The 12,283-nt window shown below is 47.1% G+C and overlaps 1 protein-coding gene across 4 annotated transcripts in view; it reads left to right on the top strand.

Annotated features, from left to right (window-relative positions):
- GNB1 (G protein subunit beta 1) overlaps positions 1-12,283 on the top strand; it is a 100,951-nt gene extending 88,668 nt beyond the window's left edge. For 3 of the 4 annotated variants that reach the window (XM_041770272.1, XM_041770269.1, XM_041770271.1), the window contains 5 exons: positions 3,784-3,850; positions 5,967-6,168; positions 6,942-7,158; positions 10,181-10,296; positions 10,518-12,283. In XM_041770272.1, coding sequence (XP_041626206.1) covers positions 3,784-3,850; positions 5,967-6,168; positions 6,942-7,158; positions 10,181-10,287 — 593 coding nt within the window. In that variant the 3' untranslated portion in view covers positions 10,288-10,296; positions 10,518-12,283. The remainder of the gene's footprint in view (positions 1-3,783; positions 3,851-5,966; positions 6,169-6,941; positions 7,159-10,180; positions 10,297-10,517) is intronic. The other variant, XM_041770273.1, reaches the window with a different exon arrangement.

Here is a 12,283-nt window from a genome sequence, read left to right as displayed (position 1 = left end):
CATACACACAAACACACACACACACCTCTGGTGGGGGGCCTTCTTCACCCGAGGTAACCCCACCGCACACACATATACACATGTATATGTAAACACAGCCCTCCAGGTAATTTATTCATTCTTCATTAACAAAGATGGTCACTGCCACTGATTGTTAGAACTTTTTGAGTGCACAGATAGCTGTGATCTTCCCAAGAGTTCCCTGAGACCATCCCCAGTTCAAGAAGAGGCTGCAATTCCTCAAAGAACGCCGCTGAGCCACCTGGGCTGCCCCCTATTCTTTTGTTCTTTTGTTTGTTTGTTTGTTTTTGAAAGAGAGAACAAGGGTTGCCTGGGTGGCTTAGTGGTTTAGTACCTGCCTTTGGCCCAGGCCGTGATCCTGGAGTCCCGGGATCAAGTCCCACATCCAGCTCCCTGCATGGAGCCTGCTTCTTCCTCTGCCTGTGTCTCTACCTCTCTCTCTCTCTGTCTCTGTCTCTGTCTCTGTCTCTCATGAATAAATAAAATCTTTAAAAAAATAAAATAAAAAAGAGGAGTGAGACTGGGGGGAGCAAAAGTGAGGAGCAGACTCCCTGCCCAGCATAGAGCCTTCTTACCCTGAGATTGTGACCTAAGCCAGAATTAAGAGTCGATCACTAACCTACTGAGCCACTCAGATGCCCCCTCAGAGCCCACATTCTGAAGCCACTATGTTCAGCCAGATGGCTCCTGTGAGGCTGTCCTGGTCCCCATAGGGAGCGCTGTTGGGCCCTTCTGAGACTGTTGTCGCCCATACCATCTGCCATGCTCACAGGCCAGACGACCCAGTGTTTGTATTAGATGGGCCCCATCACAGTGCTCTTGAACACTGATGCGCAATACTTGTATGTTAGCCCTATTTAAAAGTTAGGTTTCTACTTTTTCTTTATGGAAGAATAAAACGTTATAAAAAAAAACATAATATCTGGCTAGGACACCTGGGTGGCTCCGTGGTTGAGCATCTGGTGTGTGTGGCTCAGGGTGTGATTCCCGCCTGGGGTCCAGGATCGAGTCCCACATCAGGCTCCCTGCGAGGAACCTGTTTCTCCCTCTGTCTATGTCTAACCCTCTCTCTCTTTCTCTCTGTCTCTCATGAATAAATAAAGAAAATCTTAAAAAAACAAACAATGTAATATCTAAAAAAATACAGGTGTGTATATATATATATAGTATCTATGTGGCTTTTTTTTTTTTTTTTTTTTTTGTCTCTCAATGTATAAAATTCAAAGAGGACCAAGAAGTAAGTTACAAGATTGTGATCAGGCAACCCTGATTTTAATTAAAAGTAATATTTGTGTATGTATTTTGAAAGCTCCAACTACAGACAGGGAATGAATGTAAAAGCCACCTTCCCCAACAGTGCCTCCCACCCCTGTCTGCATGAGCACTGTTTGTGCTGCCAGCAGGCCTTTAGGACCCAGAGAGGGGACATTGTCTTGTGCGTTCTCTTCACCTGAGGGGTCTTAGTGCGGAGAGTTTCCATGACTGTCTGGGGCCATACGTTGTTTTGTAAATGTAATAATTTCCCATGACCTTCCCGGCCCCTAAGCTTACCTGACACTTGCTGATCATCTGAGGCTCCACAGAGTCCACCTGACTTTACCAGCGGTGGAGCTGATGTGTCAGCATGCCATCTCTGGTCCTGGAGGTGGGACGTTCATGTGCTCTGCCTGGCTAGACCACAACCTGCATGATACATGAGGTGGACAGACACTGTCTTGGAGCTCATATTTTTTTCTTTCTTTTTTTTTAAAGATTTTATTTATTTATTCATGAGAGACAGAAAGAAAGAGACTGAGACTTAGGTAGAGGGAGAAGCAGGCTCCCTGCGGGGAGCCCAATGCAGGACTCAATCCCAGGACCCCAGAATCATGCCCTGAGCCAAAGGCAGATTCTGAACCTCTGAGCCACCCAGGCACCCAGAGGTCATGTTTCTTTGGGCCATTGGCGTACGTGTGTCCTGCCTGGCCCTGCTGGTGTCTCCATGACTCTATCCCACCTTCCCTGCACTCCTCAGGCAGAGGCTATGATGGTGCAGAGTAAGGGTCAGTGTAGGGTCCACTGCGTACCTCACTAGATGGGGCTGGACATGCAGTGCCAACTTCTGGAAAGGAGGGGAGTTTGAGCTGACTTGAACAATATAAGAAGGCACCAAGAAGCAAATGCTGTTTTTGGAGAGGCATGCCGTGGGGGCCATGGGTCAGGTGCACAGTGTGACTTTGTCATCAGGCGATTTCAGCAAAGGCCACTCCTCACCCAGCTGGACATTGATTCACTGCTGGGGTCCTTAATGTCCCTGTGGATTGACATGACATGGGCTCTGGGAAGTATTTGACCATACATCATTTTTTAGACACATAGCTAATATTTAAAAATTATCATCTCGGGGATCCCTCGGTGGCGCAGCGGTTTGGCGCCTGCCTTTGGCCCAGGGCGCGATCCTGGAGACCCGGGATCGAATCCCACATCGGGCTCCCGGTGCATGGAGCCTGCTTCTCCCTCTGCCTGCGTCTCTCCCTCTCTCTCTCTCTCTTTCTCTGTGTGACTATCATAAATAAATAAAAATTTAAAAAAAATAAAAATAAAAAATAAAAAATAAAAAATAAAAATTATCATCTCCAAATATTTACTTTACATACCAGAACTCTTCTGTAGCTTTCTTCTTTGTATTTTGTTTGTTTTACTGGTTTGCACAACATCATACATGGCTCTCGTGTGGACTGAGAAGAAAGGTTTCAGGGCATACCTTACAAGGGTGTTTCATCTTTGCAAGAGTGGCAAGTGCTGCTGCACCTTCCTTCTGACTGCCTAGCCAGCTGGGGTGGGGACAGCTCTGGTACCATCCTGGCCAGCCCATTGGGCACACTCCTTTTGGGGTTAGATTTGTTTACCCTGCACTTCTAGTCCTTAAGGGCACTCATAGTAGAACAAAACTATAAACTACTAAACAAAGCTTAACTAATTAGAAACCATAATGTGTAGGTACTGCAGAGTTGGTTTTCTGTTTCACTTTTCCTCATACCAAAAGCTGATCAAAGTTAGGGATTTCAGTACCTCCTACCCTCTACATCTCAGCTCCACAGCTCTGCCTCACCTCCCACACGCTTGGCAGGTTGGGTGCTCAGGCAACACTTAGCCATTTCCTCGCCAACTTGCCTGTTAGAGTGTCCTGTAGAAAACAACTGTACTGCTCTGCTTGGCACCCCGATCGCAGCTCTGGCTATGTCTTCCTGGAGAGTTCAGGAGGCCTCAGCAGGTATCTCTCTCCCCTTCCTTCACACACTTTCTCTCCCTACTGGAGTGTGGGCTCCAGGAGGGAAAGAAGCACTCCTAATCGCTATGTGTTCCAGGTGCCAGGGTTAAGTTCTTGTGGGATGAGTGGGTGTCTGAGTGGGAAGGGAACCTATTGTCCCCACATGTGGATCAGAGGAGCAGAGATGGAAGGAGTTCTTGCACCTGCTCAGTGTCTGCCAGTGTGTGGGCCACTCTGCTCACCGCCTGCCTTTTGCCCTGTTGTCTACCACCATCACCACCACCACCACCACCACCACCACCACCCCCCGCACTGTGTGCTGTCAGTCAATGGCCTGAGGGCTTCGCTACTTTATTTATTACTGAGTGGGAGACCAGGGCCAGGGGTCCCTGACGAGGCAGCAGTCTTCACCTTCATGTAGGACTTTGAGGTGTAATCATTCTGCCAGTGTGTGTTTCTATTTACAGGACCTCAGAATCAGGTCAGGGTCATCATCTTTGTTTGTTTTCCAGGTTATCTGTCCTGCTGCCGCTTCCTGGATGACAATCAGATCGTCACCAGCTCTGGGGACACCACTTGGTGAGCATCCGAGCGCCATGCCTTTCTTATACTGCCTGCCTTGGATGTGTAGGAAATAAGATTCTTGACATTAATTAGGCCAATTTTTTATTAAGATAAAGTGTCTGTGAGGCATCAAACACAAGTGTGTGAGTGTTAGGGAGTTCATGGTACTGTGTAGATTTAAAAGCTCAGTTTAATTTGGAACAAGGGAGGACTGACTCAGGGCCATTGAAGCTGCAACTGTACTAGAAGTGCCTGCTTTTGTTTCCCCAGCACACACTCCCTGGCTGGGTGACACTCAGCAGCCCTTTGAGGGGTGGAGGGGAGTGAGTGTGTTTCCATCCCCTCTTAGCACTGTGCCATGTGGACACTGAGCAGGGCTGAGGAGCAGAGCTTATTGTTTCAAGTTGACTGTGTCAGAATTCCTGAGTTTGAGCTGTTACCTCACTTAGAGTTAGAAGCCCACTTAAAGAATCTCTAGAATTTTCATTTGTGTCACCAGAGCATACAATTTAAATGATCAGATAGGTGGTGGATTGGTTGGTTGGTTTTGGATGTAGAACACATTCTTAATAGTTTCCTGTTTGTTTGTTTGTTTGTTTGTTTATTTAAATTTATTTATTCATGAGAGAGAGAGAGAGAGAGGCAGAGACACAGGCAGAGGGAGAAGCAGGCTCCATGCCGGGAGCCTGACGCGGGACTTGATCCCGGGACTCCAGGATCGCGCCCTGGGCCAAAGGCAGGCGCCAAACCGCTGAGCCACCCAGGGATCCCCTAGTTTCCTGTTTAAAAGCCCAGGGGCACCTGGGCAGCTCAGTCCCTGAGGCTTCTTTCTGCCTTGGGGTCGGGTCATGATCTCAGGGTCCTGGGATCGAGCGCCACGTCAGGCTCCCTACTCAAAGGGGAGTCTGTTTCTCCCTCTGCTTCTGCAATTCACCCCAATTATGGTTGCTCTGTCTCCAATAAATAAATACAATCTTTAAAAAATAAAAGAGTAAGCCATCTGCTAAGGCCAGAAGTTTGACTTAAGGGTTTTTACATTGTTTGTTTGGTTCCAATAGGTATTTTATGAGTCATTTTAGATTTAAGCTGTCCTTGAAAGCTTTTCTGGTCTCTGAGGCATGATGTGGAGACATGCCCTGCACCAGGTCCTGACTCCCATATCCAGCCTTTCCTGTTCTACAGTGTTCTCTTCGTATAAATTTTATAAGTTCATAAAAGGTTTATAATCAACATCAATTTTAGGAAGAATTTCTGTATTAGAAGATATATATTTTTAAAGATCAAGCTCCCTGCTCCTGGGAGCCTGATGCAGGACCTGAGGTCATGACCTGAGCCGAAGACACCTAATGAACTGAGCCACCCAGGTGCACCTAGAAAATACTTTTTAAAGCTTTTTCACTTATGAGTAAGTGTTTTTCAGAGTCGTAGGCACATCTTATTTTCTCCTCATAGTCCCGCAGTCCCTGGCACGGAAACCCCTGCATGGTATCCAGTAAACCGTGTGACTGGATTTGCGTTTCAACCAGATTTCCTGGGAGGCTGGAATGAGCAGAGCAGTGTTCAGTGCTGGTGCTTCCTAGGGTTGAAGCACTGTCCACATCTTACTTTTGCAGCTCTCAAGTAGCTGCTCACACTGACAGCTGCGGGGAGCACCAAAGTCAGGGCTGCCACCATGGCACATTAGCCATCTCCTGTCTGTTGCTCCAGGGAGGGGCCATGGGACCTCAGTGTTGCTCTGAACCATTTGTTTACCTGGTGTTGTCTCTGTCCTAGCTTCTGGCATTGATACTGGCAGCAGTAGATTCACATTCTCTGCCCCATTGGGGGTACCTCCAGGAGCTCCCTGTTGCTCCTGACAAGCCCACACACAGTACAGGTCACTGGCTCCCTCTTTGCAGGTGTTTAAGTTGACATAGAGATAACCATTGCTCCAAACCCTGGGGCCACATTCTAATCTGTATTTTGTTTGCTTTGCTTCTTTTCTAAACAAAGTCACATTACAAAATTTAGATTTGTCAGGAAAAAAAGTGCGGAGGTTTACTGTGGTCCTGGGTAGTTTGAAGGAGTGTTAGTCACATGACTGGTTGTCTGACAAAGTTAGATGACTGCTTGTCCTGTGTTCCTGCTATAGTGCTCTGTGGGACATCGAGACCGGCCAGCAGACAACCACGTTCACTGGACACACTGGGGATGTTATGAGCCTTTCACTCGCTCCCGACACCAGACTGTTTGTCTCTGGTGCTTGTGATGCTTCAGCCAAACTCTGGGATGTGCGAGAAGGGATGTGCCGGCAAACTTTCACTGGCCACGAGTCCGACATCAATGCCATCTGTGTGAGTCGGGGTCCTTTTACAGCTGTTTGCAAGTTAGATTACTTTTTGTGTGCTGCAGAACACACCATTAAGTCATAAAATGTTTTCAGGGTTAGATGTTCTGTTTTTTTCTATCAACTATAACCAACTTTACAAAAACTCTTTATAGAAAAGTGTGATATGGTCTGTCCTTGTGAAGCCAGCTAATTCTGTGTTAACTCGTTCATCTCACAGACATTGGCGTTGAGCCTGTTGTGCAGGGATCTGCTCCCAGCTCTGGGACAATCCAGTGATTGGTACTTGGCTTCCCTCTCGTTTGCCTTGGCAAACAAGGCAATACAGCCTCTTAGGAACAGGAAGCAGAGGCTGAGTTTTGAGCAGGAACCTCATGCCCTCAGCCCAGTGGTTGGGGCATAGCCGATGATGTGAAAGGGGTTTTTGTGAGATGTGAAGCATGGTATCTGGTTGGTTGGGTCTGGGGGTCCCTTCTCCACAAGGCTAATCTGGCTGCTCGTTGCCCTCAGGGGTAACCATGCTCTTCCTGCTTCTTGGAAAACAGTTAATCATGAAATGAAGTCTTCTCTTTTGGGAGGACAGTGGCTATGTCTGCCCCAGTACCAATGCCCTCACTTCCAGGTACCTGGGCAGCTGCCACTCCAACCCCCTCTGTGTCTGCTAGAGCCCAGTCCTTGCTGACCTTTCCCTCCTGTGCCAGCAGCAGCCCTGCTGTTGGGCAGGCCTGTTTCCGGTACTTCTCTTTGTACATTTGCATACTCTCTTGACTTGCTTTCTAGTTCTTTCCGAATGGCAATGCATTTGCCACTGGCTCGGATGATGCCACCTGCAGGCTGTTCGACCTTCGTGCAGACCAGGAGCTTATGACTTACTCCCATGACAATATCATCTGTGGGATCACCTCCGTGTCTTTCTCCAAGAGCGGGCGCCTCCTCCTCGCAGGGTACGATGACTTCAACTGCAATGTGTGGGATGCACTCAAGGCCGACAGAGCAGGTAGGTACTTGTTGGGCCTTCCTGGGCCTACTGGGCACTCCTCCTGGGTGACACCTTTCAGGATGACCATAATGCACCAAGGCTGAAATGTTTAGGTTTGTAGCCCATCATGCTGCTAAGAAACATGTGCCGAGCCCAGGTACACCTGCCTGCACCGTGGCGTGCCCCAGCAGAGAGATGGGTGACAGGCCAGGGTATTCTTACTCGGGTTTATGTGGGCTTTTTTAGGACCAGAAGCTCTCCCTACACGGACTCTGTACAGTGCACACAGCCACAGTGCACAGGACAGAGTGAACTGCTGGGTGTTTGAGACTGTTGCCTTACTTTCTCTCCCCTCTGGCTGTATGCATTAGAACTGTGGTGTGCCCAGTGAAGTACAAAGTCTAAAGTTCACACATAAAGGGCAAGTTGTGGTTGTAAAGTTTTAAAGCATTAAAACACAGCTTGTACAGGAGTGCCCGGCTGACTCAGTTGGTGAAGTGTGCAACTCTTGATCTCAGAGTTGTTAGTTCAAGCCCCATGTTGGGTGAATTTAAAATAAAATATATATTTTTAAAGATTTTTACACTTAATTTTAAATTTTATTTATTTATTTATTTATTTATTTATTTGATTTTTTAATTTTTCTTTATTTATGATAGTCACAGAGAGAGAGAGAGGCAGAGACACAGGCAGAGGGAGAAGCAGGTTCCATGCACCGGGAACCCGACGTGGGATTCGATCCCAGGTCTCCAGGATCGCGCCCTGGGCCAAAGGCAGGCGCCAAACCGCTGCGCCACCCAGGGATCCCTAAATTTAATTTTAATTTTTAAAAAATATTTTATTTATTTATTCAGGAGAGACACAGAGAGAGAGAGTCAGAAGCAGGTTCCTCATGGGGAGCCTGATGCAGGACTCAATCCCAGGACCCCAGAATCACAACCTGAGACAAAGGTAGACAGACACTCAACCACTGAGCCGTCCAGGTGTCCCAAGATTTATTTGTTTTAGAGAGAAAGCGAGGGAGAAGCAGGCTTACCCACTGAGTGTGGAGCCAGACATGGGGCTCAATCTCATGACCCTGAGGTCATGACCTGAGACAAAACCAAAAGTCAGACACTTAACTGAGCTACCCAGGTACCCCATAAATTAAATCTTAAAAAAAAAAATAGGGGCACCTGGGTGGCTCAGTTGGTGAAGTGTCTGCCTTCAGCTCATGTCATGATCTCAGGGTCCTGGGATTGAGTCCCACTTGGGGCTCCCTGCTCAGTGGGGAGTCTGGGCTTCCTCTCCCTTTGTTCCTCCCCCAACTCATGCTTGTGTTCTCTCTCGGTCTCTCGCAAATGAATAAATAAAATCTTAAAAAAAATAAAACACAAGTTGCACAAAAGATGAAAAACTTCCTGCATTAAACATGTCAGGTAACTGAATTGAACTGGTACTTTCAGAATCTTTCAACTCTGTTAATCTTGGCAAGGGGAAGAAGGGGAGCATGGCTTGGGATCTTCTAGGGTTCTCATCTGACCTCCCACTTTTTTTTTTTTTTTTTTAATTTTTATTTATTTATGATAGTCACAGAGAGAGAGAGAGAGAGAGAGAGAGAGAGAGAGGCAGAGACACAGGCAGAGGGAGAAGCAGGCTCCATGCACCGGGAGGCCGACGTGGGATTCGATCCCGGGTCTCCAGGATCGCGCCCTGGGCCAAAGGCAGGCGCTAAACCACTGCGCCACCCAGGGATCCCATGACCTCCCACTTTTTGATGCATCTTTTCCCACCCTGGGCTGAGCTTACCCTTTGCTCCCCCTGCTCCTTCTCGCAGACCCCTTGCTCCCACTATCTCTGCCCTGATAGTTCCTTGGTCATGGTGCCACAGCAGAGGTTACTGTTGCATCTGGCTGAAGCTGTCTCTTTACTCAGCTGTGACACTAAGTAGTATAGGAAATGGACAAGGGTCCTCTGAAATTAGCCATCAGCTTCTTCTGGATGGATGTGGAGTGTCCTGAGTGATAATTATCTAAGCACAGATGCTGAGTATCAGCAGGAGGCTTATTTAACTCTGAGGTCAGCATGAGGTTACTGTGTAACATCCCATTGGCCCTCTCCCTCTTACATCTGTACCAGCCCTCTGTGTTTTGTGCCCTGTGCTAGGCTTTAGGGATTATAAACAAATGAAGAACCCAAATGAAAATTGGTTATAATTGCCCTGAGATTGGAATGGTTGGAATTTTTTTTTTTTTTTAAGATTCATTTATTTTAGAGAGAGCATGAATGGGAGGGGCAGAGGGAAAGGGAGAGTCTTTTTTCTTTTTTTTAAGATTTTATTTATTCATGAGACAGAGAGGTGGGGGCAGGGGCAGAGACATAGGCAGAGGAAGAAACAGGCCCCTGCCTGGGGCCAATGTGGGACTCGGTCCCGGGACTCCAGGATCATGCCTTGAGCTGAAGGCAGATGCTCAACCACTGAGCCACCCAGGCGTCCCATGGGAGAGAGAGAGTCTTAAACAGATACCACATTGAGCATAGAGCTGGATGCAGGGCTCAATCTCACCACCTTCAGATCATGACCTGAGTGGAAATCAAGAGTTAGATGCTCAACTGCCTGAGCCACCCATGTGCTCCTTATTTAAGCTTCTTACCATCATGAGGATACTCGGGAGTTGGTGCAAGAGGCCCTGAGTCATTCACTGTGTGTTTTGTGTCTTTTTATTGTGTCTGTTCCTTGTCATCATGCTGTCTTAATAACAACCTTACTGGGTGCCCCAATTTATCTTTATTTTGTTTGAGTACTTCCCCTGGCTATAGGTGCCTTCACATTATTTCAATAGAGGACTGTATTGAGCCTTACTTGCCTTAGATGAGCGTGGCTTTTCTTCCTCCTAATGTCATTTATTGCCATAGAGGCATTGCAGGCTCTGGGCTTTGGGGTTCAGGGCTTTCCTTTCTGCGTGTGACCCTGCCACCCAGCCCTGCATAGCATCACCACATCACTGCTGAGTGGGGCTCCACTGGGTTCAGGAGTGACGGGCCTGTCATTTGCTCTCAGGTGTCTTGGCTGGGCATGACAACCGTGTCAGCTGCCTGGGGGTGACTGACGATGGGATGGCCGTGGCGACGGGGTCCTGGGATAGCTTCCTCAAGATCTGGAACTAACGCTGACAGGTAACACAACAGTGCAGGTGCCCTCCCTGCATGCAACTCTGTGTACTTCTCACAGCACAGAGGGGCTGACAGTTGCTAGATTAATTTTGCTGTAGATTTGGAATTGTAGTGTATCCACCTGAAATGTGCCCTCAGCGGCAGACGGGCAGGGCGGTAGGAAGAGCCAGGAGCACTGACTTCAGGTCTTCTTTTTACATTTCTTTAAACTCTGTTTAAAACAGCAGGTAGACGTCGTGGCGACTGGAAGATCATTCCAACCTTGAAGCGTTACAGTGATAGCATTTCCAATCCACCCCTACTAACGTGGACGCCCTGCACCCCCTCAGAACTTCAAAAGGGCAAGACCTTTTCCTTCACTTATTGCTGAAATCAAGAGCACAATTCCCATGAAGAGAAGAACCTCTGTGCTGTAAACTCAAACAAATTGTGCATTCCTCCCGGGACCATTGTCTTTGTTTCCTTTTTTGTCTTGGATGAATTTAAAAGGAAATACTATAATAAACGTGTGCTAACCAGAAGGTAAACTTGAGTGTAATTGTGAGGCAGACACACCTTTTCACTAGTTCATTTGAATTCTAGGTCAGTGACCCTATTTTGTGCTGTTCATGCAAAACAAGTTGAGGATTTTATCTTGTAATTGGTTCTAAATTTCAGGTTGTGTTTGTAACAGGATTTTGCAAAACATTCATATTTCCTTTTTAAAATCTATTCCTTTACATTCAGTAGTTACACAGAGGAAGAGGGTCTGGTGCAGCCTCTCTGAAATTGTTAATGATGTAAATTGAGTCCCTTGTTTTTTTGTTTTTTTTTTTGTCTCGTGTCACATAATTGTTACGCACAAACATGACATAGAAAGGAAGATGCTAATAAGGAAAGGAACCAAGCACATGCTATGGATGGTCTTGAATGCGTGATGAATAGTAAACTCAGATTAGGCACCGTCTGCTCCCTGACCTGTCCTCCCTGTCTTCTCAGTTCAGTTCTTAATCTCGCCTTGGGTTTCCTTGTGAAGTCAGAGGGAAGTTCGTAATAATAGCCTAACACTACCCTGCGCCCTGCCCCCACCGTCAGGAACCTCTGTTTTCCAGAGAGGCGCCCGTCCTGTGCTTGGATAGTCAGTCAATTATTTGTGTATGAAACCATGTACAAATCAATGTTTTGAAAATAATGATCTCAAACTTTCTAAGTTAAATTTTAAAAAATTTGATCGTTTGCCATATTGGGTGGGTTTACTCTTAGAATCGCATGCTGTAGAAATGCTCAAAAGCGCATATAGGACTCAGTCCTTAGATGTTCTTTTTCTTTTAAGAAATAACCTCTTTACAGTTGTAACCACTGCGGCTCTGTCCACTCACTGCTGCTATTCTGTGCACAAGTGTTGGAAGCAGTGCAGCCAGCAGCGCTACACGCTTGGGCAGCGGGATTAGTCACTGTTTCTTTCTTTCTTTAAAAAAAAAAAAAAGAAAAAAAAAAAAAGCCCTGTTCCAAATGAACGTTGTTGGATTTGTGGGTGGGGGTGGGGGCAGGGGATGGAGACCCTGGCCTTCCTCTATAAATTCCTCATGGCCTGTCTCTGCCATAGAACCAGCCTTTTGCATCTGAGGCAGATCATTCTCTAATACACAGACCTCCTTGGTCCCACTGGAGGCCAGTGTCCGGCAGCAGTGTTTGGACGGCAGTGCCATGGGCTGCCTCCCTGTACCCGAGCCCACTCCACAGCAGCAGTGGTGGCTTCTCTCTGTTCTGTTTCTGCAGCATCCTGTACAGAACTGTGCTGTGACATGCAGTAGGCCTGGATCTGGCAGAGAGAATAAACACGAGCCCTCCTTCCTTTCCATCGACACCTCTGTAGAGCTCTCTGCACCCTGTGCCCTTCACTGTTTGTATTTAATTTTAAAGTCAGTGTATTGCAAGGAGGCTGGATGCAAGATAGATACTATATTAAACTGTACTGTTATTTAAGATGTAATAAAGCAGTTTGACATGA

Source organism: Vulpes lagopus, chromosome 10 (genome assembly GCF_018345385.1).
Source record: "Vulpes lagopus strain Blue_001 chromosome 10, ASM1834538v1, whole genome shotgun sequence".
Classification (NCBI taxonomy): Eukaryota; Metazoa; Chordata; class Mammalia; order Carnivora; family Canidae; genus Vulpes; species Vulpes lagopus.
Note: the sequence above shows the minus strand (reverse complement) of the source record. Positions and strands in the feature narration are given on the sequence as shown.